We start from the raw sequence: 25,911 nt of genomic DNA, 5'->3' as shown, positions 1-25,911 counted from the left end.
ATATCTCTCTCTGACAGCTACTGACAGCCCAGGAGGAACATCTGACCTGCCCAGCACACATATGCTCAGCCTGTCTCATTACAACACTGCACAGAAACACAGGAGAGAGAAGTGGGTGCTTTGCTTACCATTTTTCCATGAGACTAGAAAGCATAGGAGAGCAAAGTGGAAACACATTTCATTAACACACAAAGCTAGCAGCATTTCTTCAGCAGCCAAGTGGCAAAACTGGCTATTCTTACCCCAATTTCCCTTTATCCCATCTATACAATACCTCTTCCCACGGCATGTAAGTGGATTAAGCTAATGGGGCTCTGCTAAAGCGATAGCTGGGAGGTTTTCCTTAGCCCTGCAGACTGAGTCTCAAACCACCAGCAAAATGATGTTCCTTCAGTGCTTCGAGTGCCAGTTTTGGCAGGCTGGTGTGCAATACTCAGGCTGCCTTTCCAGGCTCCTCCACCCCACAGCTCATGGGAGCGAGAGCATCCGAGTGGACCTTCCCTCCCTCCCTGCCCTCCTCTGCCTCCCTGTCTGACGTTTGCTCCCTGATGGTGGGCCAGAAAGCAGGGAGCAGCTTCCTCCTCCTAACTCCAACCATCCCAGCCTCCTCAGGGCTGTTTTGCAAGAACAGAGAGGTCAAGGATCCAGCCCAGCCCCACATTAATAAACATTTCCCAAAGCTCTGTAAAGCTGCCTTGAAAGATGAGCATTTATTTTCCAGCTTTTTTTGCAGGCACTGTTTCTACTTTAAAAGGCTAATGGGAACATACCCTGAAACAGCTCCAAAATGCTCTCCAGCAGAGCCAATCCTTGGTCCACCTACCTTCTTAATGTCCTTGTTATTCATGGGGTCATCAGTCATCTTGTGGAAGAGCAGCTCAATAATTTCTTTCAGCTCATAATTGTAGCCTTTCCTTTTGCAGACGATCACCACTTTATCAAATAAAAATAAATACCTGCCCAAAGCAAACAAATAAACAAGGAACGCAGTTAAACACCTCATCAAAGTCCCCATCCAAGGGAAAGGATTTGGAAAGCTCTACAGAGCTTTCCAGCCAGCACCACTCAACGTTTGGACCCTGCTGTACTTTCACATTGATGGTGGGTTCTGTCAGTGAAAGTCCGGGCAATAATTAAAATAAATGAGCTCAAGGGGAGTCACCAAACAAAGGCACATTTAGTTTGGGAATATTTCTGAGTGCTGTTGCTCACTCACCTGTCCTGCTTGGTGTGGTTGACTATGGAGCGCACCTTCAGCTCCCCGTCGATCTTCGGCCTCCCAAACTCCTCCAGCTTCACTTGCTGCAGAAAGCAAAGCAGGGCTGAGATCCACAGCCAGGGCTGGAATGATGCTTTGGGGAGGTGGAAACCCAAAGCTGCCTGGATTGCACCCCCCAGCCCTGCTTTGAGCTGCTGAAGCTCCTGGGAGCAGCATCGCCCTCACCAAGGGGAGGGAAGATGCTCCCAAGGGGAGCTCAAGGATGCTCCAAAGGGAGCCTGTGCACGAGCAGGACCACTGGGGACCCCTGGACCTCCAGCACTGGCATCCCAGGGCAAGGCTCAGCAGATAAAGCATTTTTACAAAGTTTGGGATCTGGAAAGCAAACCCCTCGCCAAAATAAGCTATTTTCCAGAGGTTTCTACAATAATTAAGGATGTCCCTGTCTGTTAAATAACCACCAATTACAAGTTCACTGTTTCCAAATGAAGTCAGGGCTTAAAGCCCCCAAACCCAGCACCCCTCCAGGAAGCCCTTGGGGTGGGCAGCCCCCAGCACCTCCCTCCATCACCCTTTTGAAGTATCTCAGGTGTCAGTCTCCAAATTGCATTACCCAGTGTAAAGTGTGACGGAGGAGCAGCTGCACCCACAGCTGACCAGCCCCCCCTCCATCCCCTCAAATCGAAGAAAAGCTCATTAGCTTGAAGGTCTGCCACTGAATATCAAATTACGGGGTTTGTTCAGGGCTAAAGTGAGTGCTGGGCTGCACAGGGGCAGCTGATGCCCAGTAATGGGACTGTTTGATACCTCTGGAGTTTGGAGGATGAGATTCTCCTTAAAATATCTGGTTGGGATTTTGAGGATTAAGTGTGTTATTATGTCAGCTCTTCTCCTCCACTTTCAGTTAACTTCTGCCCTCTTAACAGCAAAAGAAAACCCACTTTAGGTAGCAGATAACAGATTTGAGGAATTCTTGGGTTCCCCCTACACTAATAACATGAGAAAAAGTCAGAGACGCATTTTCAGTGCAACACCACCACAAGAAGTCACTCTCCATCACAGACAAAGCACCTTTGTGATGTAGCAACCACTTATGGACCATCAGCAAAACCACTGCCAGTGACAAGGGAGTGTCCAAACACATTGGGTAGTACATCAGAATAAGTAATAATTGCACCAAAAAAAAAAGTAAAAATGTTAATAAAATTAATTTGGGTTCAAGAGGATTTTTCAGCTTACCAGGTTTTCTATAGAGCTCTGAAATTCACTTATTTTCTTTAAAGTCTCCTTGTCCCTCTTTACTTCATTGATGTACATGGCCAAGTCCTTCAAAGAAAAGTGAGGATATATTTTTATTTTTCAGATGACAGTAGTACCCTACCTGAGCAGGACCCACACGAGCATGGCTCCCTGAATCCCTGAGGAGTCCGAGCAGGACTCCACAGCAGCCTGGGACATCTGAGTACAGGCTCTTGGTGCTCCCACTGCTGAGCCAGGCGGGTGCTGCAATTTTTTCCGTTTCCCAGAAGATGGCAATGCATGAATCCATAGCAATGTATAAACCCAGTGCAGCACAGCAAACCCAGCCTGTGGCTGTTACCTGCTAAGAGCCTGAGCCAGGCACCCCCTGCCTTGCCCCTCTGCCTGGTAGCATCCTTCCTTCCCACCTTTCATCACCGTCATTCCCTACATCCCCCCGGATACGAAAGCTGTGAGCCAGTCTCTGCTGTCAAAACATCCATGTCTGTAAAGTAACTGCTTTGGACACCTGGCTGCACGTTAGCTGTGAACAGATTTGACTTGGCTCTGCCTCTCTTGCTTCCAGCTCTTTTCCCTGAGTGCTCCAGATCGCATCCGAGTTGGTGAGAGCACTGGGATCTTCATGCTTGGTCCTTCCCGGGATATCCCACAAGAGCATCCCCACCTCCAGCACTTCTGGGCTCCAACATCTCCCACCACACAAAGGCTGTGTTGTAAAATAAGGAGATGGTTGATGGAGCTTGTTCTGCCCTCAAAAATTCCTCACTTATCCAAGTTTTGATCCACTAAAGAGAAGGAATCCAATATTTCTACTAAAAGAACTTCTTACACCTTTCAGAGCCTGTTTGCTTCTTATCTGCTCCCTCCTTGTCCTCAACAACAGCTCTTGTCAACTTTCATTAGATCCGAACATGGAATTTTTTAAGACATCCCCTCTGGGTCAGACCTTCCTCAGCTTCCCAAGAGAAGATGGGTTAATCACAGACGATAATCACATATCTACGTGACAATACTTATAACATCACAGAACACCCCACTGGGCAGTGGCAGGGATGGTGATGGGAAATGACACAACCAAAAGCCTTATGAAGCAGTATCCTCCACCATGCTTGAGCACTGACCTCAGCTCCCTCCTGCTGAACAGGGGAAACACAATCCCAGGATCAACCACGACTTGAAACAACAATACACAAATGTGGGCTGCAGGATTTCACTGGGAATTGCGTTGTCCCACCATCACCTAGGGATTTGGTTCTGCATTCTCAGACAGAGGATTGGTAACTGTACCAAATACCACCACCACAAACAACTTTTTTTTGTGTAAATCCTGCCCCCCCTGCCTTGCACAAACAACTATTCATGCAAAATAAAAGGGAAGTGAATCACTTTGGGAAACATTGCCCTATTCACCCCCTGCACAGCTCTCACCCCAGACAGCAGCAGTGTCTGCTGCCTGCCAGCACAGCAGACAGTAAGGCTGGACTTGTGATGAAAAACATCACTTGGAGGTTAAGCCTTGGTTTGCAGATCAATTAAAACCAAACTGAATGGCTTCCGATGCCCCCGCCGAGCCCAGCGCGGTCGGAACTGCACCCGCGCTCTCCTGGCGATGGGGAGAAGAAGAGAGAAACCTCCCTGATGGCTATCGGCAGCTTCCTGCAAGGAATGCTGAGTCTGCAGCACAGCCAGAGCATATATACATTTATTTATTAGCAGTGGTGCTGGCAGTGCTGGATGATGAGGCCATAAGCAGGGTTTAACTGCTGTCACCGGGTTTAGCGTTCATTTGAGGCCACAGAGCAGGAGAGGGCTGTGAATGCAACGTCCTTCAAACAACCTTAACTCTAACGTGACCCACATACCAGCTCTGGACTCCCGGGCCTGGAGGGATAATGGCTGGAAAGGTCACCCAACTTATGTAAGTGCCAGGAAATGCAGGGATGTTACAAAAGCTGCGGCTCAGAGATGGAAAACAGAGTGACCATGAACACAGGAGCAAACCCTGGGATGAATCCTGAGATGCTCTCCAGAGAGAAAATCTGGAGTTAATGAGCATCTTCAATTCAGGTTCTGCTGCTGATGGTCCCTTGGTGTGAGTCTGTGTGTGTGTGGGTACATATCCCAGTCAGAAAACATTTGGATGATCCTGTGACCCTATGATTTTTTTTGTTGTTGTCGTTGATGGTTTTCATGAGATTTTGGGGGTTTCAGCTGAAAGCTCTAAAAAAAACTTTAAACAAAGCAAAATGTTGACACCAGAAGCCTTCAACTGTTGAAAGAACATTTTCCCCTTAACAGAAAAATTTCCTTGGATAAAAGGATTCCCACCCAGCACCTGGATAACAGCACACAGGGAACGCTCTGCACACACAGGCTCCCATTTCTGCAATACTCCCCGGCTTGCTGATACGTCTGGAGTTCCTCCAGATCCCTCCCAGCAAAAACAAGAGCCGGATCTGGCACGGCCTCTTTACACACAATAGCAATCAGTGAGAAGTCGTAACTTGTCAACAAACACCAGCTTCCCTCAGCTGCCTCGGGAGGGAGACGGCAGCGAGGACTCCAGATCTGCTGCGAAGCCATCTCATCAAATGGCGATCAATACACACGTATGTGTCCAAAAGGAGGAGGTACTGCCTTCCCTCGGGCTGCAGGATGGTTTGGTTTTTGCTGTCTTAGTTTTTGTTTTACAGAGTAGAGGGGTCCAAGGCTCTGCTGCACCCCAAGCCCAGCACTGCCCCACCGCCGCTCTCATCCTCCTGTACCTGCATCGCCTCCAGAGCCTCCTTCAGCTGTTGCTTCTCTGGTCGGTCTGAGGAATGGCTGAGCAGCTCCTGAAAAAGCATAAATAAATAAAAATAAAGAGTTTGGAGGTGCTAGGAAAACTGTGCAGACCCTGCCTGCACTGGACAGGATCTGACCACAGGCACCTGCCTGAGCAGTGGTAGGGTCGCCGGGGTGGCTGCAGGGATGTCTAGGTGATGGTTGGGATGGCAGGGATGCCTGGGTGATGGCAGGGATGCCTGGGTGATGGCAGGGATGGCAGGGATGTCTAGGTGATGGTAGGGATGGCAGGAATGCCTGGGAGGTGGTAGGGATGCCTGGGCAGGCGGCTGTGGCCGTAGGACAGGGAACATGCCAAGCGGCTGGTGCTTGAGAGATCTGTTACACAGATTTGACGGGCGGAATTTCACACATAATCAGATTATATGCAAGCTTATTTTATATTCATTAACTGCCTCTCGTGGCTAACAAGTGCAGAATTACCCTAGGTCACCGTACTTTAAGAGATGGCACAAATATTATTATGTCGTGTTGAGGAGCTTCAGTAATTACATCATTTGAAGGGGAAAAAAACTCCAAACCTCCCTCTGCATTTGGCAACAATTCACTCTCCACTCAAAGAGCTGAAAGATGTTACAGAGAGGGCAGAAGCTGGAGAGAAATGCCAGTGCTGAAAAACTTACCTTCAACAGGAGATGATATTTCAAAACTCTCTGCATTGGAACCACCAGCAGATCTTGCAATTTAAATTTCCCATCCTGGACCTTTAGTGTGCATTCCTAGTAAAGAGATCAATAAATCAGGTGGGGAAAACAATGGCTCCCCCCAGACAAAGCCTCCCCTGTCCTGTGGTTGTTTGTTTGGTTTCTGTAAACTCAGTCCTGATGCCCACAGGCTCGTGGTCCCTGCAGGCACCCAGCCAGGGCCGGGGCCCCCACCATGGAGGTTATCAAGGAATTAAACCCAGAGGCTGGACCCTAAAATACAGGCATTCTCATGCAACTGAGCTACTCCAGCTTAATGAGATGCTGCTCATTAGGGGAACACACGAACGCTCCTGGACCTGGGGAAATGTCAAATGAAACACATTAACTTCAGCCACCTCCTGGCTGGGCTGAACTAATGTGTTTTATTTGTGAGGGGCTGGCAGGGAGCACGCAGCCAGTGGCTCTGGCGTCGCTGGTGAGCATTAAGTCATTAAGATGAGCTAATGTGGTTGCAGGAAGTTTTGCCACCATTACCTTCACCCAGACCCATTCAAATAACGTGATTCGGCTGCCTGAGACCGTCTGTGTTCCCAGGGAGGGAGAGAAAGGAAAAGCACAGGAGCAGCTGGATGCTACAGCCACTGGTTTTATTAAAGGCCCAGAGAACACGTTTTAAACAATTCTTAAATGCAGTTTTACCCCTGAATTGGGTTTACACGGAAAATCAAAGAGCGTTTGCGGAACGGGAGGTAACGTGTACAGACAGCCCGGCAAATTCCGATTAGCATCAAGACCACAGCAGGAATTAAAGCTGGGTAAAAACCAGCAGCTCAAACAATGCCTCCCTTCTGGGGCTCCTTTGATTCACTTAATATCTGGATCAGCCCCTATTTACACTAAGCCTTTATGCTGTGGAAGGAGGACAGGGCGGTAATCCGGGTGTTCGCCTGGAGACTTGGGTTCACCTCTGATGGTCCCTGATGCTGCTGGTGACCTTGGGAAACCATGTGGCTCCTGGCTTGGGGATGCTCGGGGCATTTGGGTCTCCCTGCACATTTCAAAGAACTTGTCCCAGCCTGTCCCACTCAAATGAAGTCACTAGTTTGTTTTAACTTGGATAAACTCAGGCAGGAAGGACAGTGTGTGTCTGGCGAGGAGATGAAGGGGTGAACAGGGGATCAGGACGAGACATCCCCCAGCTTTGCTCCTTCTCCGAGCAGCACAGACACACTCTCACATCCCTCTGTTCTTTGCTAACTCAAACATTCCCAACACAGCATTCTTGGCTCCAGCAAGTCCTTCCAAAACCCCTCACAAGGGGGAGGGGGGCAACACTCTGCCCCCAGTGCCCCCTGCCCACTCACCTCCACCTTCTGCCGGACGTCCTCCCGGTTGGCAAGGAGGTGGTTGAGGGTGTTCTGGGCATACTCCATGTGGCTGCAGTACTTGCCATAAATCAGCAGCCTGGAGAGGGGGAAAATCACAGATTTAATCAGAAACACTTGCTGGCAGTTATAACCTGTTATAAAAGATACATATGCACGTGGACACAGTGAAAGGACAAGGCAAACAGCTAATCCTCCAGGTAACTCATAGCAAAGTATTGACACTCCTTTACTGCGTGGCTTTTTAACACTTAAATCTTCGACACTTAAATATTCAGAAGCCTCCAGAGTAGGAGCCTGTGGGATAATTCAGCTCATGATGAGCAGAAGGGGCTGAGTGGCCAGAGGAGGCTGTTTTTGGGTCTACGATGGCTCACCCCTCCACTCCTGTCAGCCTGGTGGAAGGTGTCCCTGCCCATGGCATGAGACTGGAACTGAATGAGCTTCAAGGTCCCTCCCAACCCAAACCATTCTGTGATTCTATGATGATTCTATGACACATTTCAGAGAGCTCATTGCTTCTTGCAGGATGCGCCACAGGGACCTAGAGATCAAGAGAATGGGTCACCGAGAAAAGAAGGTTGTCACAGCCTTTGGAAACGAAGTGGAGCTCTGTATGGACACCCCGGGCTATAAATTTAAACACCTGACAAAACAGAGCAGTTTTGCCATGGATTCCCCCTTTTTCCTCACTTCTCTCATTAATCCTGCGTGACAGGTTTGGGTTTTCTCCCCCTTCCTGGCCGTTAACTGTTCTGCTGCTGATAAGACACATATTCCATCACGCACTGCAACTCATCCATTATTTCAGGGCCTCATCTCTCGATGGAGACAACCTGGGAGCACCTGACCCAGCGTTGCTCCCTAAATAGGGGAGTCTCAGACCCCAGCAGGGAACTGAATAGAGAGATTTATGGAGCCACAGTCCCCGGCAAAGCCACAGCCAATACAGATTATTCTCCTGCCTTTTCCCCTTGACAACTTCTGAACATGCACAATAATATCTACCTTGCCAGCGCCGGGGGAGTTTCAAAGAGGCTTCAGGAGCATAAATTCAAACCTCTGGCTTTCAGAGAAGGAGATTTACAAACTATTTCCTTAAAAAAAAACCAACACCCGCAAAGCAGAGGAGCAATGCATCATTTTTCCGGAATGTCTCCCAGGATGTGTAGGGAAGTGAGAGCTATTTGTCATGGATATATTTGATGGAGGAAGGTCTTACATATAAGGACCAAGCAGGAACTCTGGAGGTCCACGTTCCCTTCTTGGTGGGGCAACACTGTCTCCCCAGTGAACTCACTTTCTCCTCCTGCACCCGTTTCCTTGCTGTAAAATGAGGAACTGTTGCCTTTCCTAATTGTAGGAATGGACTCTGCATATTTAGATCAGGTTGCTCCACACTCTTCATCCCCAAGACTCTTGTTCTGGGGTCTTCTCCAAGTCAAAAGTCCCCCTGAACAGCAAGTGAGGTCCCCAAAATTCCCATGGACTGAACACAGCTCCAGATCCGCTGCCACCACCTCACAGCTGTCAGTCTGGCTCCTTCACTCACATCTTTCCAAGCCTTTTAGGTCCTTCAAGAAGTTGCTTCCAAACTCCCTTGTCCACTCCCTGCTCCCTGCCTGCACAGCTCTGTCCCCAGGATGGCACCAGCACACACAGAGCCAAGCCAGGAATTAGGAGATCAAAATCACCTTAGTGAGTTTTATGAGTGTTTTAAAATTATTTGCATTCTTCTCTGGAAACTTTTTTTTTTTTTTAATCCAGAAAAAATGCCCTTTGTACAAAGAGGCCCTGAGAATGATGGAAAACCTGACCTTATGGTGTGTTATTACTGCAGATGGTATTCCTGGAGTTATTGACTCCTGAATGGCATCTCTGTGTCTAGACACTGGTTTAATCACAGTGAAATAACGCCCTGGCACGACTCCACAATGAATCACCCTTTGATTAGTACTAAGGATATTAAAAGCTTTTATTAACCTTATCTTTGTGTTCTGGGGTGCTCCCGCTTGCAGCTGCCAAAACACAGAATCTATTCTGTTTGAAAAAAGCAACTTTTACATTTATTCATCGTGCCAGAGGTGCGGGACAAGTGCGGTGCCAAAGAGGTGACTTTTTGGAGCGAGGAATCACTTTGATCTAACGAGAGCCAAGTCTCCCCTTCACAGGAGTCATCCCACCACATCACAGGCCCTCAGAGCCCCACTGCTGCTTGCAGGAGACCACACTAAACCCTTGCAGCTGAGTGAGGTTTTACTCCATTCCCGTTCACCACAATTGTAGCATTCCAATCTTTATCCCCTCCGATATGTCCCCCTAAACACATTGTACATTCAGTCTGTTATGAGATGCTGAGCCCAGAGAAATCCAGGTGCAGCCAGGGGCTTGCAGGAACAAGGATCCACAGGAGCTACATGACTGAGCCCGGCTGGTCACAAGGGAGATGTTCCAGCCTCTGCCCTGGGCAGCCTGACACGGTTGTGGTTGGATTTGGCTGCTTAAGTGTCAGCACCAAACGATGTTTCAGCTGCCTGACAGCATTTAGATGCAGAGGATACAAACCTGGTCTGCTGTGACAGGGATTTCTAGAATCAGGGAATCATTAAGGTTGGAAAAGCCCTCTCAGACCATTGAGTCCAACCATTAACTCAGCACTGCCAAGTCCATCACTGAATCCCGTCCCTGAGCACCACAGCTACACCTTTTCTGAATGCTTGCAGAGATGGTGACTCCACCACTTCCCTGGGCAGCCTGCTCCAGTGCCTGACAACCCTTTCAGTGAAGAAATTGTCCCTAATATCCAATCCAAATCTCCCCTGGTGAAACTTGAGGCTGTTTGCTCTTGTCCTATTGCTTGTTACTTGAGAAAAAAAACAGATCCCCACTTGGCTACAACTTCCTTTCAGGCAGTATTAGAGAGTGAGAAGGTAGAGAGCAACAGAGGGCTCTGTTCAAATCTTGGGGATGAGCCCTGCAAATGTTAACCCAAATCTGTTAAAACTGGACCTGCCTGAAGCCCAGGTTTCCTGTACCTCTCTTTGAATTCCAGAAACACTTTTGCCAGGCTGCTTCCTCCAGACATCATAGAGACATCGATGGCTCTCAGGAAACTGAAGTGCACTTTAATTAGGTCCTGAAACAAAGAAACAGTCAATACTTTAAACACATTCAAAGCAAGTGGGTAAACAGAGCCTAAAGAAATGCACATTCACTACTTCATCAGGCAGGTTTTTTCCCTCTTTTAGCTGTTTTTAAAGAAAGTTGTTCTAGTGGAATGCAGCCCTGAATGGCCTGGAATATGGGAGTGTAATTCCATCAGAGGTTAGACAGTGATAAATGCCCCAGGATGGGGAAGGAGGAGGAGATGGGATGGATGGTGCTGATGATACACCAGGTTCTGACCCAGACTCTGTGCAAGCCAGCGTAGAAATAAATCCCTTTATCACAAACCACCTAAACCAGATAAAATCCACAGTCCCAGCCCCAGAACATCCATTGGATACAACTGGTTTTTTTTACCTACAGTTCATATAATCCCCAACTCTAAAACTGAGTGTTAAAGAATATCTCCTAAACTCATTCAAGCTCCACAGCACACGAAGGGCTGAACCTCCACAGGTGAATGCACAAGTCTAACAGGAAATGGGAAAATCTCCTCTTAAACAGGGAGAGGGCTGAGCTGCCTTGAAGAGAACAAAGATTTAAGCCAAAAAGTCCATGCCCTTACCTCCAAATTGATAAAAATAGCTTCCATGTCTTGGGGAGTCAGTACCAGCCTCAGGGGGTTCATATAGTTCTGCAAGAGGGAGATGGAAAAGGGATTGAAATACTGGAGAGGAGGGAACAAGAAGGGGGTTGTGCAAGAGAGGTGGCTTTTTTCTGCTTCACCAGTTGAATTTACCTGGGCAGTGAAAAGCAAGGTTTTAATGAGTTTAAGCACTTGCAAAGGCAGAGAACAACCAGGTTGTGCCAAGGATCCAAGTGGGAGGCAGGAATCTCCATGGGTGCATCATCCCCTCAGATCCCCTTGGCTCCCTCAGCACTTCCAGGCTTGGGAAGGTGCAAAACCCCAACTCATGGGTGGGTGCAGGACCCCTCCCCTGCTAAACCCATGGGAGGGGGGGTTAAATAAGCAGCACTCAGCTGCTTCACCTCACTGCAGTCCTTGGCTGCACTGAAGCATCTTTCCAGCTCTTTATCTCACTAGAGTTTTGCCCTTGAAAACACACCAATGATGTGATTACATCAGAAATGTGTTTCTGAACAAATACATATTAATAGAAACATCTACATGACTTGTAACCACAAAAAACCCCTGATGTAACACACCAAAGACAGAATCCTCTGCTCATAACAGTGCCAGAACCTGCTAAGCCTTCACAAGCCTTTTAAATTGATATCAAAGCAATAATTTAACTCTTCCTTTAGACTGAACCAGAGGGCTGGTTCAAGGAACAAATGTCCCAGCATAAATGACATTATGTTGGGACATTTTCCTGGAAAATAGGAAACGTTATTCCATCGTGCCGATTTTGTTCATGGCTTCTTTGTGGGAACTTTCAGGGGGAAATAATTGCAGAAGGGGAGGAAACAAAAGCATTAGGGTGATTAGAAATGGCAGCTTGATTTTCACTATTGTTCTCCACTCCTGCTGCTTTCCTCAGAGCAGGAACCACCTCCAGGCTCCCGCCACATCCACGACTCCATCGTCTTGCTGAGGTGTTCACTTTTATTTTTATTTAAAAGAAAGGCACGACAATCATTTATCAAAACCAATTAAACCCCGTGAATTTAAGCAGCAAAACGTTACTCTTAATCCAATTAGTTTCAATGACAAGTCATCACAGCTTCAGCACTTTTGAAAAGCACCCAGAATAAAGAAATTATTCCGTAGCAATCGGAGCGATAAGATATCTGCAAACACTGCTCTTATCGGCGAGCCTGGCCTGGCTGAGTGAGGAACTAGAGTCTCTTACCCCGGGGTAGGGGGCTTTCAGCTTATTTCCAATCTGCAGCAATCAGAAAAAATATGCTGTTTGGCTCCTACAGTTACAGGCTGCACATTTGTGCTTGTCAGCCTGGCTTTTCTGGGTCTCCCTTCTCTCCAATTTTACGTGCGAGTGCATCGATCCTGCCCGCTCACATCTGCCAGCCCTCAGAGCAAGAACTAACACGATGAACGCGAGATCAAGGGGCGAGGGGGAAGGCCACGGTATGGAAAAGATGGCTCAGTTCTTACCTTTTCTATATCTTCAAGTGTTTTGTAGTATTTGGCCTCAGTTTCTTGGATTTCTAGCAAGCAGCAGTTTCTTTTGTCATCTTCTGTCATTCCCATTTTCTAGAAAAAGCAAAAATAACGCGTGGTCAGATATTCTTAGGGGTGGCCCAGCAACCTGCTGATCCAGTTCAGCCTTCAGTGACAGCAAACAAGCACAAGTTTGGAAAATCAGGAGAGCACCACTACTAGTTTATGTTAAAGGAAACTACTCTTATGCAAAAAATATAAGAAGGGACCCTGGCTGTATTATTAAGTATGTTTCAACACGGCAAGCATTCCATTTTTTACATTTATTATAACCACATCACCAAAGACTATCAGCTAAAGAAGAATAATAAGAGATAAAGGCTGAGTTTCTCTATTTTTTTTTTTTTTTGCCTAAGATGAAACTCACAACAGAGCCTAAGTGGGTCATAAATAATATGTTACATTTCTACAAATCCCTGGCCAGGATTGCCAATTCTTATGATTTTAGGTCAAATCTGATAAAACGTGCTTTTCTCAAAGCCCCAACTCCTGGAGTCACTTCTCTTGCTCTGACATCTGTAAAGCTGAGAACACATGTTGGGAGCTGCTGCACTTGGCAAGGCAGGCTCTGAATTTGGGAGGTGATTCAGTGATGGGGTTTTATGGATCATGCACAGGAAAAGACACCCTCTGTCCACCCCCTTAGAACTCACAGCTCGGACCTATCAGCTGGATGAAACCCAGTATTTTAATCAATGCATCTTACCTGCATATATCTAATCTGAAGCATGCAGAAATACAAGAAGCCATTAGCATTGCACACTTGCTGTTGCAACAGATCTTACAAAAAAATCAATGTTTTGGCGGATATGTGGGTGTTCATACCAAAAACAGACTCTTTTGCTCAGGGAAAGGGAGGGAAAGAGAGTCAGAGCCCTCAACTCCATCACTGCTCAGCAGAAATCATAAAACATCACAGTGAAAAACTGACAATTCCACTGATCCTAATCCTGTACTACCTGGCTGCTGGAGCTTCCCCCCCATTTTTGCTATTTATACAAGAAATTCCTACCAAAAGCTTCCCAAGGGGTCGTTCTTGGGCCAAATGGCTTCTGCAACTGATGGCAACCTGCTAAAAGCACCAGCGAGCTGTGCTGACTTCAGCATTGCTACCAGCGCACCTAACAGCTCCAAGCACTTTGGCGGGACCACTGGGAATATTTTGTGCCCAACTCCTTGATCCAGACAGGGTTTCAGTGCACAGGGAGCTCCTCTGGCTGCAGACAAGGAGCGAAGGGATAAAATGCCCCAACCACCATCATCACGATCTCTGTACCACTCGCAGCCAAACTGGGAGAGGGAAGGAGTCAAGGGACGTTGCTCAGCTGTTTGGGCAGGTTCCGTGGATGCAGCCCTGCATTCCCAGGCTCCAGCCCCTCATCTGGCTCAGCCACATGCCCTGCTCCAGGGATTTAATTGATCAGTGAACTTATCCATTGATCCTGCTTTGTTACGGGGAGGTATGTGCTCTTTGCGCTAGGAGAGAGTAATTAGAGTCTGAACAAAGCCTGAGGGTGGCAGATATTGGAGGCTGGGAGAAAATTTGGAAGGTCACACTCTGGAGAAGGTCCATTCCAGCTCTGCACCAGCAGAAGCCAGGGCAGTGCTGGGGACACAGGTAGTGAGGGTGGCTGTGGGCATCTTTGGGGAGGTGCAAGGGCCATCAGTACCTCCCTGTCTCATCCATGGAGTGGGATATTTGCCCCAGAGCCCTTGGAGTTAATGCACATCCCTCCACAAGGCTGCACATACCTCAATACTCAGGTTTCCTCATCGTCAAGAGGTTTTTAGAGGTGATGAAAGGGGCCGGCTGCTTGTCCCTAAAGCCACATGGGTCCCTGCTGCCCCAGAAAGCTCCACTGTAAACACCTCCCTGCTCTGAGACACCCAGGCAGGAGGCAGCAGCAGGCACAAACGAGTGCTGGATCCCCCCCACAGATCTGTCAGTGCTCGCCCCGATCTAAAAATACCGGCGGCAGGCACGACACATCTGGCTGACGGAGCAGGGAGAGTTCCCACACTCCCCCTCCCCAGAAGGGCTGCAGTGACACATGCTGCCTTGGCTCAGCAGCAAATTGCTATTTTTAGCTTATCTTTTAGGGCTTATTAGGTCTCCCTTTCCCTTCCTCCTCCCCGAACTCCTTCAGATGACAGGATGGGCTGGGAAACTCCTCAGAGAACCCCCTCTGGGCCAGTGCCATCCCAGCTCTGCTTATTTTTACCACTTGCAAGGCAGCTCAGTTTCGAGGAGCAACACAGAGCGGTTCGCTTCCCTGCAGCATCACCTGCCATTGGCAGACAGTAATTTATTTAATTAAATCCCCCTCCCTTCCCCTCCCATCAAGGTGTAGCTTTAAAAACGCAGATAAATTGTTACCATGGGCTGCTGAACTTCCACTCTGATGATATCTTCGTAGATATCATCGCCTTCATCTTCGCAGGGGACGCAGTCATAAATGTCCTCCCCCAGATCGTGCTCGCTGGAACGAGGAGAGAGAGTCAGTGATAATAACGAGGGGATGTTCACTGTCACTTGATCAGGCAAACCAACAGCAGCTCTGACACCGAGCAGGGGGGAGAACCACAATAAGAAAATTCTCCTGGCCCACAGCACTGATGCGCTCGGTCCACGCTCTCTGGTTTTCCCGGATCAGTGCCTGCTGCACATCTCTTTCCGCTCGCTGGAGGCTGGAAAAGGCAAAACGCTGCTCAACACGAGTGGGGATCACAGCCAAGAGCTGCTCTGAGCCCCGTGCCAAGCGTGCCCATGATGCCCACTCCACCACGGGCTGCCAGCTCTGCCCCCACAGAGCTTTTGCTCGGTGCTAATCGGCCCAGTCGAGCTGGACCCGCTGGCCAAGCACCCAGTGGGACCATCTGTGCCACTGGCATGACCAGGTCCAGCTCCACCTGCCTCCAAAGGTGCCCACGGCCTCCTCTTCAGCTCCTATTTAGGACCAGGAGCAGCTCTTGCATCAGTGACTTTAACTATATTATACTCAGAGAACGCACTTTACAGGTTGGTCTGTTTAAGGCACTGTGTTCACTCTTGACCTGGTTTGGTTTTTTCTCACTAAGAGGCTTCCTTTGTGCCAAAAAACCACCCCCTCTCCAAACCAGGGCTGAAAAACTGCCATAGGAGCCCAGATCCATTCAGAGCAGGAGCAGATACTAAACAATCATCTGATGGCTCTGTGCAGTCCATAGAAGCATTCCCAGTCCTGATGAACCCACACCCCAGGCTGTGCAGGACCCACAGCAATGCCTGGACCAGGCAGCTGCCTCCAGCCTTGGGCATCACATCCAGGTTTAAAAGCTCTGGATCCAGTTCTTCTGGGAGATGCACCAACTCCTATAAAGCCCAATCCCTGCCCTAATGGGCAACTGAGTGATTTTTAATCCAGCATTTCCCAGAGGAATAGGAGACTCTCCTGACCACCATAAGGCAATCTCGCCGGACGCCCAGCTTGGTGATGCTCAGCCCCAATGCTGAGCAGAGGCCAATAATAATATTTACATCAGAGAAAAATTAAGCAGCAAAATGTCACATTTTCAGAGCTGGCCCCATCACTTTGGAGCTGGCCCTGCACACACACAGGCTTTGAAGGCGTCACTGAGATGCAGAGCCCAATTTGTATTAAAGGTGAGGGTGTTCAGTAATTAATTGTCATCTGAGCCTTCACACCCCTCCCAGGGGCTCATCGGTCTTAGAATACCTCTGAAAATTCAACCCACAATAAATACCAATTAACAATAATAACTCCAGCACTTAGATCTACAGGTGCTGATTGCTAACGGCTCCCACTGAAGTCAATCCCACAGGATCAGGACAGTGTGAAAACACTGGAATATCAAACAGCACTCACATATTTTATGAGCTGTCTCTTTCAACAGGGGTATTAATTACACCCAAATATATTTAGGTGTAAAGCTGTGCTCAAACTGTGACACTCGACATCTCTATATTATATAGCAGGGAGCAGCTGAGCACATCTGCCTGCGAAACTGGGCTTTATTTCTTCGCTAAATACGGTCCCTTCTATTTTTACAAAACAGATTTATTTAATAAAAGTTTGGGGATTTTAAATAAATACACTGGCTTGATGTAGCCATCCCATTCTTCCAGAGTGATGCATTGCAGCTGCTGCAATAATGCCCACTAATAGCTGGTGATCCATCTTCCCCTTCCCAGGCGTCGCCGTCGCCGTTATTATCTGTACCAATATTTATATTCTCCGCTCCACTCCTTATCCAGAGCGAGTCACTCCCAGTTCCTGATTAATCTTCCTGCCTGCACCTCTCGGATTGCTGGCTGTCTCTCCATACATCATTTCCCTGGCTCCAGGGTCGTTAGGGACGTATGGCTGCGTTAATGTCGCGAGCACGAGCCCGGCTGGGTGTGACGCGACCAGGCGAGTGCTGCGGTGACGCTGCTGCTGGAGCAGAGCCTGCTTGGCCTCGTGGATGCTCATCACCACCCATGGGAGCACCCAGGAACTGCTTTGGGCTACGTGCAGAAGGAGAAGAGGCATCCTGAGGTGTCTCTGGGAAGCCCTGTGTCCTGAGCATCACCTGGACATTCTCTCGGCGCACCTACACAACCAGGTGCCAGGTCCAAGCCTCAAACCCCAGCAGGACCCATTCCAAGCCTGTTGCTGCTGTTCCCAGCCTGGACAAGTTCTCCTTTTCTCCCCCTCCAAGGAGCCATGAGCTCTGGACTGTGGTGGGGATACACCAGCACACCACTGAGAAATCCAGGTGGCAGTGTGACATGCTGAAGGGGTTTTGCTCAATCAGGTTTCCTGGACCAAGCCTGCAGGAGGATGTGTGCCCCATGGACCTGGTCCAGCCTGGCCCTACCCAGAGCTCCTCCAGGCCATCAAGAAAGGGGCAGGAATGCCTACCAAGGGTCAACAGAGGAGATTTGCCCACAGAACTGCCAACAGTCACAAGACATGAACATTGCACTTATCACAAGGGGCCACATCCTGATAGCACCTTGCTACTCTCACTGCTCTAACAAAGGGGCTGAGTCCTACTGCTCCACTCCTTCCTGCTCATCAACATCAGCACAAGCCCTTCCCAACATCGATTTCTGGCCTCACACAAGAAACAGGAACAACTCCCTTGTCCTGGGGCCATCTAGAAAGACACTTCCACTTCAGAGCTTCGGGGAGAGACACTAGAGATGCTCAAACCCGACAGCCGTGGTGGTGTTAAAACCATATCTTTGTCCAGCAGACTCTTATTTATTAAAACACATTCCTAGTACATCCCTGAGAAACACCAGAGGCTGCCAGTTTTATGGAGAGCAGTAAACCGTGTGGATTAACCTCTCCTGGAGCAGACTGGGAGCAGCCAAGCTCCAACGGTGCCGCACGGCTGTCGACAATCGCTGCTGTGCACATATTGATTTTCATCAGTCTCCACATTATGTCTGTCAGAGTTGAAAACACACACCCTCCCCGTCCTCAAAACAGGGAACAGGCATCAGGGTGATTTTAGCCAGTGGCAAACTGAGGGCCTACTAAATGCAGGCAATAAATTCGGCATCCCAAGCATGTCACGCACAGACGGAACAACCTGAGCAAGGAAAGCCAGATCTTCACCTCGTTCTTCACAAAGAAAAGCAATTTGCTCCTTCAATAAAAGCAGCAGAGTCTGCGAGTTACCCGTGGGTATCAGAGCCCATGATCTACTGCCTGGATTAGGAGATTCATTGACAGCTCTGGGTTTAGGAAAGGGATTTTTATCCACCCTTCAGAGTTAACGCCAGCATTTGCAATTACTGTTATTAGGATGGATGTAACCAGCTTTGGGATGGCAGCATCTTGCCGAGCCAGAAAAGCTCATTCAAAGCAAAAAAAGAATGAAGCTTTTCATATCTAAGGCAATTTCAGGCAAAAACAGTGCTTTTGGCTGAGCTCTGCCTCCCTGGCAATGCTTTCTCTGCATGAACACCCTCCCAGGCAGGCGGCAGCCATGCCAAGGAGCAGCTCCCATAACAGAGGGGCTGATGCCAGGATGCTGCCTTGGAGTGAGGGACAAACACGTGGGGAAGCTCTGATAGACTTGAGGGCCACTGAAGAATCTCTTCACCCACAAAAGCTGCTCTGGGAAGCTGATGAGTTTGTACCAGCCCCAGGAATGCAGGGACAAGCTCTCAAGGCAAACCCACTGTGCCAAAACCCCTGTCCAAACCACACTGGTGGAAGAGCCAGAACCACCAGGAACAACAAAAGAAAGGGAAGGAGGGGACAGAAGGAACTAAAATAAGACAACCAAGAAATAACCCCAAATTTCCAGCCCTGTAGCCAAGGTTAAGAGCCAGAAAACCTCAGAGCCACCACTGGGTCCAGGCTGGGAGGGCATTTGCAGGGACTCTGAGACAGCTGCCCAGCAACTGCAAGGCTCCAGTCTGCCCCAGTAATCCTCCACTTTCTCATTCTTACTCTGCACTTACAGCTATAAATAGACAGTTCATCCAACCAACCCCCTCATTCACAGGCTCCATCAGACAAGGAGAAACAGAGTCCTATATTTGCAGCACATCTGGCAGGCTTAGGTTTCAGGGTGAAGGAGTGCAAGATGTGCAGTCACTGGACTCGAGATCTTGCAGGGTTTAATTAGCCAGATTGTACTTGGATGGAGATACACATCTGGAAATAGCAAGGGAAGCCTTCTGCCATCTATTCTACTTGGGTCTTACGTTCCCCAGTCAAAGGGGAACATTATGATCCCAAGAACGAGCCTCACACAGTTATAGCACATAATATGATCCTAGAAAAGGCACAAGTAGGACATATAAAAATCAATACGGGTGACAAAGAAGAAAAGACACGTTTACAAGTGCTATGGCTCAAGTGCCCTGTACTACAGAACCATTTATTTAATGGGCTGGCATGCGTGGTCTGTCCAACACAGCAAAAATAATGAGAAAAGTGGCAGCTAACTTATCATCTCACCTTGGCTCCTCTATTCGTTACTTTCTTTTAAAGCACTTGAGAAATTCTGCTGATCACATCACTATTTTGGGAGATATGATGGGGCAAAGCTGGTGACAGCAGTGGAAGAAGTAGGAGAAACTTCAGTGAGAAGCTGTTGGCAGGGGGCAGGTTGTCAGCAGAGGCTGTGCCCAGAAGAGATGCATCACTTGAGAAACTGAGGCTGGGCAGACCTACTTCCCCCCTTTTCTAGGACGAAAAGTTTGGGAATACACAACTATCCCCAATACATTTGTTGGGGATAAATCCCCAGTGAACTGCAGCTCAAAACAAGAGCGGGGGACATCGACACTGAGCTGTGGGATGAAGCTCCCCAGGGGCACACACTGGCTCCAGCACAGAGTTTGGTGGCAGCTGCTTTGCCTAAAACACTTACTTGGTCCCTTCTGCAACACCACAACTTCTCTCCCCAAAGCAAATTACATTTGAAGGAGAAAATAAAGGTAAAAGTTACACAAATTAAACGTTTCACATCAAACCGTTCACAGCACTTCTGCCTGACTGAATTCTTCCAAGAGCCAACAAGTAACCCAAAATCAGCCCTATGTGTAATCCACCCAAGCCTGCTGGGCTTAGTGCCAGGGCAGAGGGACAGTGCCATGAAGTGGAGAAGGTTCATCATAAAGAAGGGTCTGGTGCTGTAAAGAGGACCAGGATTAATCGCTCTCATAAATTTAATGAGACAAAATAACTGGGGAGAGCTTAAGTGGCAGTAAAGAAAATTCAGGTTAAATGTTAACTATAACTCTGAGGTACCAGGATGATCTGGAGCAGCTGAAAGAGCCATCAAGAGGGATGGAAAAGCAATTGGCGGGGAAGAAGCTTATCAGTAAGGCGGATAATTGCCCACTGACATCAGTGCCCAGCAGCCATATCCGGGTGGGAAGCAGCGGCTCACACCCCTGCACACCTGTGGGAGCATCCCCAGGACAAGGGTCACTCCAATTTTGGGGGCACAGGCTATGGAGAATGAGCCCATGTATTGCTGTTGCAAAGCCCAGCTCATTTTGTGGGCAAATCCCCCCCAGCTGGTTGCAGCTCTAGGGTCTGGCACTAGGGCAGGCTGAGATAAATCAGGCAGCAGAGGACAATTGTCCCTTTACTGCTCCTCCCATTATTGATCAGGCACCACTTGCATCCGTCCGGCCCTCACCATCTGCCCAGGCTGCTGCAAGCTGCCATCTGGCCCATGGCAAAGCAAACAGAGGGGCCAGCAGGCTGAAAACAGGGAATTTGAGAACTTCCTATCTCCCCTGATAGCCTTTTAGTTTCTCTTCCCCTTTCCACCACCAATTGTTCTCTTTTTTTTTTAACCAAATAGCTGTTTCCAGGCAATTACATGCCTTGATCTGCTGGTTGGCTGACCCAGAGCTGGGGAGCTGCCTGGAGCTTGGATTCATCTCTGCAACACCCCAAAGGTGAAAGAACAATGGGGTCACCAAGGTTTAAACATCCTTTATACATACCTGCACCCCACAGACACACTGTGCTTGCACAGACCTTGTTCCTGCAGCCCACATAAATGTCCTTGTGGCACTGCCACTGATCCTCTCCAGCCCTGGCACTGAATTTTGTCTCCAGCTGCTGGGGCTCCTCTGCACTGGGAGGGTCATCAGGATGAAGGTTCTCACTCTTCAGAGCATCGTGGGGACAGTGGGGACAAAGCCTGGTTCCTTCTCTTTCCAAATCAGCCCCTCCTTCACCAATACATCTATATTTTTAATTCTTTGCAGAACAGAAATTCACCTAAAATCTGAACTGGGGAACACAAAACTGCTCCATTTAAGTACTTAAGAGTTGAAATGAAGCATTTTAATATTTAAAAAACCCCCAAACTATCTCTTTTACCAACCCCTAAAATGTCTTGTTAGAACCAGCTCAATATTTATCCTGAGCTTTTTATCCCAGCAGCACAATGTCCAAAGAGAGCTCCCTCTCAAGAGACTCCTCTCTCCCAGGGGTGAGCTGATGGTGCAGAGCCCACCAGGGTTGTCCCTCCTCACCCACACCCTGGCCCTTTGAGGTCAGTGGGGACAGCAGGGTGGGACCTTGAGATGACACATCTCATGGTGGTTTTACAGCCAGGACTGTAGCAGCTCCTTCCACACATTGGGTCATTTCACTGCTTGCTGTGAAAATCACTTCCTCGCCTCCAATAAAGCATTTTGTATGCACTCAGATCTCCCCAATGCTGCTGGATCATCAGCAATACTAAATGCAAAGATGCTGGATGGACTGAATCACTCCCAGCTCGTGAATGATGCCCTTGTTCAGCTGTTTGGAGGATCAGCAGGAGCTAAGAAAGAGCTTTCTCATGCAGTGCCCCAGCCTGCCAGCGCCCAGCAGCGGTGCCCAGTACCCACCATTGTGACCAGCAAAACCCCAGTGAAAGTTTCCTTGTCAAAGGGAGAAAGGGGGACTATTGCTGATGTGCTCCAGGCAGCTGGAGCAGCAACACTTGTGTGAAGGGGCTCTCAGGGGCATTTCTGGGGTTTTTACAGCTATGGGTGAATTCCACCTCTGTTTTGTAGGTCGTGTTTCCGTGCACAACCTGGCTGGACCAGGAGGGTAGGTCCAGATGCAGGAACTGGTGCAATAACCCCATGCTGACTTACACATGCCTTTCCCCACCAGTCTTGGCTAAAGATTTCGAGAAGAGGATTTTGCAAAGAAGGGGAAAAAAGGGAAAGTTAAAAGTTGGAGAAGATCTGGGACAGAACAGGGTGATCAACAGAAATAAACCTCCAAGTCATCTGACTTGGGCACCTCTCATTGAGGGACAAACTCACAGCCAGGCCTGAGAAACAGTTTGGGGAAACTTCCACCCAGACACCCTGCAGGAGCTGCACCACTGACAGCAGTTAAAACTGGGAACCCACTTCCAACACTGAACAACCTGCTCCAAGCTCTGAGCATGCCATCCCAAAACTCCCGTTTCTAGGAGAGTGCTGCCATCCCAACCAGCACTCGTGTGTGAGTTCCCACACAAACCTCTCTCCAATTAAAAGCACGTCTATGTGTGAGAAGCAGGAATTTTAAAACCTAGTATTAAAAGGATTTTGAGAACTTTTGGAGAGGGGGCGGAAAAAAATGTTGCTCTTGAAAGCATCCCTTTATAAGTTAAAATTATATTAAACTGTAGCTGCTGGGAGCCAACAGCAAGCAGGGAATTCCAGGGGACTCCAGTCCCTCCACTGGTAATTTATGATTTACTTTTGTAATAACTGAAGCCATAAGGAACTCATTGGATTAAGGAGCCTTATTATTTATGTTGTGGAACAATAATATTTAACTGTATAAAGCCATATATCCACCCATACAGTCCATCCCTCCACATGAAACAGACTGTTCCACATAAGCAAACCCCTGGCTGATGGGAATGTTGCCATCGAATTCCAATAGTGCCCGCATTTCACCGTATATGTTGTAGTTCAAGGTTGATTTTAAAAGCCTGTTATATCATCACCATGGGCAGCAAAACACAGACACAAGATAAACAGAGACAGGACACACCAGCAGCACCACCCCATGTCCTAACACACCACCAAGGACAGGCAGGATGTGTCCCTTGTGAGGGGCCTGAGGCCCCATCCCTGCAAGCATCCAGGTTAGACAGGGCTTGGAGCAACCTGGTCTACTGGAAGGTGTCCCTGACCATGGCAGGGGACATGGAACAAGGTGGTCTTTAAGGCCCCTTTCAACCCCAAATATTCTATGATTGCCCTGGGGACACCTAAGGTGGCCCAAAAATCATCCAGATCCATGTGCCAGCACCCACACAGCCCAAAAAATGCCATGGGGGGAACCAGCACTGTTAGCAACAGGTACCCCACTCCCAGCAAGTGGTTTGGCTTTGGTCAGCTCAGAGAATAAATTATGTCCCAAGGTTTTGCAGCTAATGATGGAATTTAGGAGGCAGAGGGGATCCTGTGGGCTTGGCCCCCTTCACCCCCCACCAAGCCCCTCGTAAATTCAACCTGATTAAAAGTGATGTCTCCCAGGGCTCTTCATGGGAAGAGATGGACTATTGTCAGAGCACAAAAATCTCCTGGCAAAAGGATCAAAGCAGCCAGCCCGGCTCTCTGAGCCCCGCTGTCAAATTTTATCTGCCTTTGCTGCAAATACTCTGCAACTTTTCCCTTTCTGTGTCCCCTCCCGTGAGAAGGGGAGGCCACTTACTCTGCCAGCTCCTCCAGGCTCCGATACACGTCATCATCGTTTTCCGTGGTCTCCTCCGAAGGGAAGGGCCTGGGGAAGGAAAGGAATGACAGTGTTATTGGTGCCTCACCCCTCGCAGCACACCCCTGAACTCAGCCCAGCCCTGAGCGTCCCGCTGAGCTCAGGATGTTTCGGAACAAAATATGCATTGCAAATCCATTTTTTCCTGTTGAGGTACTGGCTCCCAGGACACTGCTTCCCAGAGGCAGCCCTGGCATGGCAGGACAAGAAAGCAGGTGGTGAGGTTGGCTGAGCACAGGAGAGCACCTGGGCCCCAAAACGAGGAGCAGTATCATCTGACAGCACCTCAGAGCCCCCGTGGCTGAGCTGTCGCTCCTGCTGTGCTGGTGCTGCACAAACAACTCAGAAATGTAACTCAAGCCTGGAGTTGGACATGTTAAAATGGAGAGACACCTTCTCCTCCAGCTCTCATGGAGTTTTCCCACCTGTGAGCTCCTGCCCTGGTCAGCCAGGCACGGTTGGACACACCGTGCTGCTTCCCACTGTTGCAAACAGCTGATCCCACTGGAATGAATGAGTCCTTATGAACCCTGGGCTTCCTCATCTTAACAACTTTGTGACAGCTGAAAAAAGTTAAACCCCTGGGGATGAGGGAAAGGACAGCAAAAGGGCAAAAGGAAGGGGGGAGAAAGCAGATTAAAAGAGCACGGGAGGGAGTGGGGGGAATACAAGAATTCCTTGGCTCGTTCTGAAGTAATAACCAAATAACGTACGAAGGAGATGAAAAATACTGTTTTAATTAAACCCAATGTATTATTGCTGGCACGGGGCCAGGGTGGGCTGTGGCTCTGCTGGGGCTGGATGCACCTTGTGGCTACGGCTGTGCCGGGCTGCGGGTCCCTGTGGGCACAGCCAGCCTTGCTCCAGCCCCAGCACAGGGACACGGAGGGGTGGCAGTAGGGCAGCTTACTTCACCCCTCCTGGACATCGAGGAGAAGGCAGGTGGGGTTCCCCAGGCCATGAGCCACATGGGATGGGATGCTGATGCTGGGGAGGAGCAAAACTGGATACGCGTGAACGTCTAACTGCCCTCGAGAGCAATTCCCTCCTCTGCCCTCCCACCTTCCTTGTTTCATGATAGATTGCCTCTCCTGAAAGATTTAATACATGGCCTGGTTAGCCCCCAAATTTGCTATTTTTGGATCCTTTCTCTAGCATTAATTTGCTTTCTCTCCTCTGCTACTCTTCACCCTTCCTTCAGCGAGCAGCTTCAGACCAAGCATTTTGAAAAAGTGCTGAAACCTGCAGCAAGTTCAATTAAAACCCCAGCCAGGTGGTGAGTCCAGGAGGGAAAAGAGCCATGGTGACCTCAGCCACGGAGCAGAATCATTCCATGCTACACTACCTACCACAGCTGCTGTGCCTCTGAGAGAGGAAACAAGGAGCACCCAAGGCTGGTGTGTCCAACCATGTGCAAAGTGGCAACAGGGGAGGGAAGAAAGCTGTGGGTAGAAGGGCAGGTGGGGCTCTGCTTGCTGTCATAGTCCCATGGCAAGGTAGGTGCCATCAGGGGATCGTCCCAAAACCCCAACATCTGGCACAAACAGCTGCCCAGGTATCTGTGAGGTGAGGGGGGGATGACCATTTTGGAGAGAAGCTTCAAAGCATAAAGGTGCAGTTTGAGATCCTGAGGATCTTTACAAAACGTGTGTTTCCTCACTCGTGCTGTCCCCTGGGGATTAGTGACAAATACAAAAGCCACGTGAAGCACAGGCAAAAAAGCCACCAGCTCTTCCTGCACATGATGGAACTGGGAACCAGTCTTGGACTTCAGCTGTGGTGGGCAAAGGGATATGGCAGCTGCTGCTGCAGGGCTACACCACCCCACACAGCTCCAGCAAGAAAGGAGAACTCAGAGGTGACCTGTGTTTAAACACCACTTGTTAAAATAATAATAAAAAAAAATCCACCACAAGGCACGACCTCCTTTCTTTTACATGCATCTTCTGCTGATAATCTCTGACTATTTCCTTCCCCAGTGCTCACCACGCCAGAAAGAAAGAAG

At 48.8% G+C, this 25,911-nt stretch overlaps 1 protein-coding gene across 2 annotated transcripts in view; it reads right to left on the bottom strand.

The window, feature by feature from the left end:
- The window catches only part of VAV2 (vav guanine nucleotide exchange factor 2), a 132,040-nt gene that overhangs the window by 12,372 nt on the left and 93,757 nt on the right, over positions 1-25,911 (bottom strand). For both annotated transcript variants that reach the window (XM_051808244.1, XM_051808243.1), the window contains exons 4-14: positions 23,847-23,915; positions 15,041-15,143; positions 12,598-12,696; positions 11,086-11,154; positions 10,391-10,491; positions 7,335-7,434; positions 5,947-6,042; positions 5,245-5,313; positions 2,459-2,545; positions 1,217-1,302; positions 824-956 (exon numbers count right to left, since the gene is read on the bottom strand). In XM_051808244.1, the coding sequence (XP_051664204.1) occupies positions 824-956; positions 1,217-1,302; positions 2,459-2,545; positions 5,245-5,313; positions 5,947-6,042; positions 7,335-7,434; positions 10,391-10,491; positions 11,086-11,154; positions 12,598-12,696; positions 15,041-15,143; positions 23,847-23,915 (1,012 nt within the window). The remainder of the gene's footprint in view (positions 1-823; positions 957-1,216; positions 1,303-2,458; positions 2,546-5,244; positions 5,314-5,946; positions 6,043-7,334; positions 7,435-10,390; positions 10,492-11,085; positions 11,155-12,597; positions 12,697-15,040; positions 15,144-23,846; positions 23,916-25,911) is intronic.

Source organism: Manacus candei, unplaced genomic scaffold (genome assembly GCF_025592945.1).
Source record: "Manacus candei isolate 608988 ecotype Guabito, Panama unplaced genomic scaffold, ASM2559294v1 h1tg000071l, whole genome shotgun sequence".
Taxonomy (NCBI): domain Eukaryota; kingdom Metazoa; phylum Chordata; class Aves; order Passeriformes; family Pipridae; genus Manacus; species Manacus candei.
The sequence above is the reverse complement of the archived record's forward strand: the minus strand, read 5'-3'. Positions and strand labels throughout refer to the sequence as shown.